This window comes from Fukomys damarensis, unplaced genomic scaffold, assembly GCF_012274545.1.
Source record: "Fukomys damarensis isolate Sample0158 unplaced genomic scaffold, DMR_v1.0_HiC HiC_scaffold_17, whole genome shotgun sequence".
NCBI lineage: Eukaryota > Metazoa > Chordata > Mammalia > Rodentia > Bathyergidae > Fukomys > Fukomys damarensis.
In genome coordinates this window covers 17,732,670-17,733,898 of record NW_022900929.1, presented here as the reverse complement: position 1 = coordinate 17,733,898, position 1,229 = coordinate 17,732,670, and the positions used below count along the sequence as shown (strand labels likewise).

The window sequence follows — 1,229 nt, the reverse complement described above, 5'->3', positions numbered from 1 at the left end:
CTCACTTGAACCCTCTCTGTGCTGTAGAAATCATGAGCAAAAGGGGCATTGAGATCATAATCTGCAAAAAGGGAAACAGGCCTAGAAAGGCGGAGACTTGGCCAAAACTACCAAGAAGCCGTGGCTAAAGCTGGGACTAGATTCTCATTTGTTGAACTTGAGGTTTCCTGGCCAGCCTGGGAGATTTGATAACCACTTTTGTTTTTTGAGACAGGGTCTCACTATATATTTCAGGCTGGCCCTGAACTTACTATGTAGCCCAGGCTGGGTTAAAACTGACAGAGATCCTCCTGCCTCAGCCTCCTGAATGCTGAGATTACAGGTGTGTACCACCAGATAGCCACTTTTGTCCCGACCAGTCCCCCTAAGCACTGGGCCTTGGGGTTTCTGATCTGGGCCAGCCCCACTGCTTAGGGTAGAAGGGAAATCATTGGATCCTACCAACTCTCCAATTTCAAGTAACTAACAATTATGACGCACCATGCCCCAGGCGAATGTCTTCACTTGCATGAAGTCAGCAGTTCTCAGGCCAACCCAAGGACTTACTATTACCGAATTCAGGCAAGTCTGGTCTCAGAGCCCGTACTCCTAAAGACCACACCAGGCAGATTTATGTCAGATTACACCACAGGCCCCTTCTGGGTCTGTCAGTGAGGATGGCGGTAATTTCAGCACTCTAGGAGGCTAAGGCAGGAGGATGGAAAGTTTGAACCCATCCTCCGTAACTTGGTGAACTCGTCTCAAATAAAATTGTAATAATAATAACAGAACAGAACATGTTGGGGATGTAGCTCAGTGCCTGGGTTCAGTCCTCAGTACCAGGGAAAAAAAATCTGGTTCTGCTGTTTCCTGCCCGGCGAAGGGTTCCAGCTCTGACGCGAGTCATTTGTTTTCTCTAACAAGGGAAGTTTCCAGATGTGGGCAGAACCTTCCCCGCCCCGCCCGCTGCCACTAGCGAGCCTGGGTGTGTGTGGCGGGGGAGAATGCAGGGGGAGGGACGGCCCCAGGCTGGTCATTGCCATTAATAGAGACCTTGAAGCACCGCCTGCTAAAAATACCCGGCTGGAGACCTATAAAGGCGCAGCCGGGGGCCCGGGTCCAGCACTTCTCCGAGTCCGCCCGACCTACGCAGTGCAGGCGAGTCGACCAGATCCAGCATGACTGAGCGCCGCGTGCCCTTCTCCCTCTTGCGGAGCCCCAGCTGGGACCCTTTCCGCGACTGGTACCCA

At 52.5% G+C, this 1,229-nt stretch overlaps 1 protein-coding gene across 1 annotated transcript in view; it reads left to right on the top strand.

Moving 5' to 3' along the window:
• Positions 1-979: 979 nt before the first annotated feature.
• Hspb1 (heat shock protein family B (small) member 1) overlaps positions 980-1,229 on the top strand; it is a 1,475-nt gene continuing 1,225 nt past the window's right edge. The window contains 1 exon segment of the mRNA XM_033765335.1: positions 980-1,227. Coding sequence (XP_033621226.1) covers positions 1,158-1,227 — 70 coding nt within the window. The 5' untranslated portion in view covers positions 980-1,157.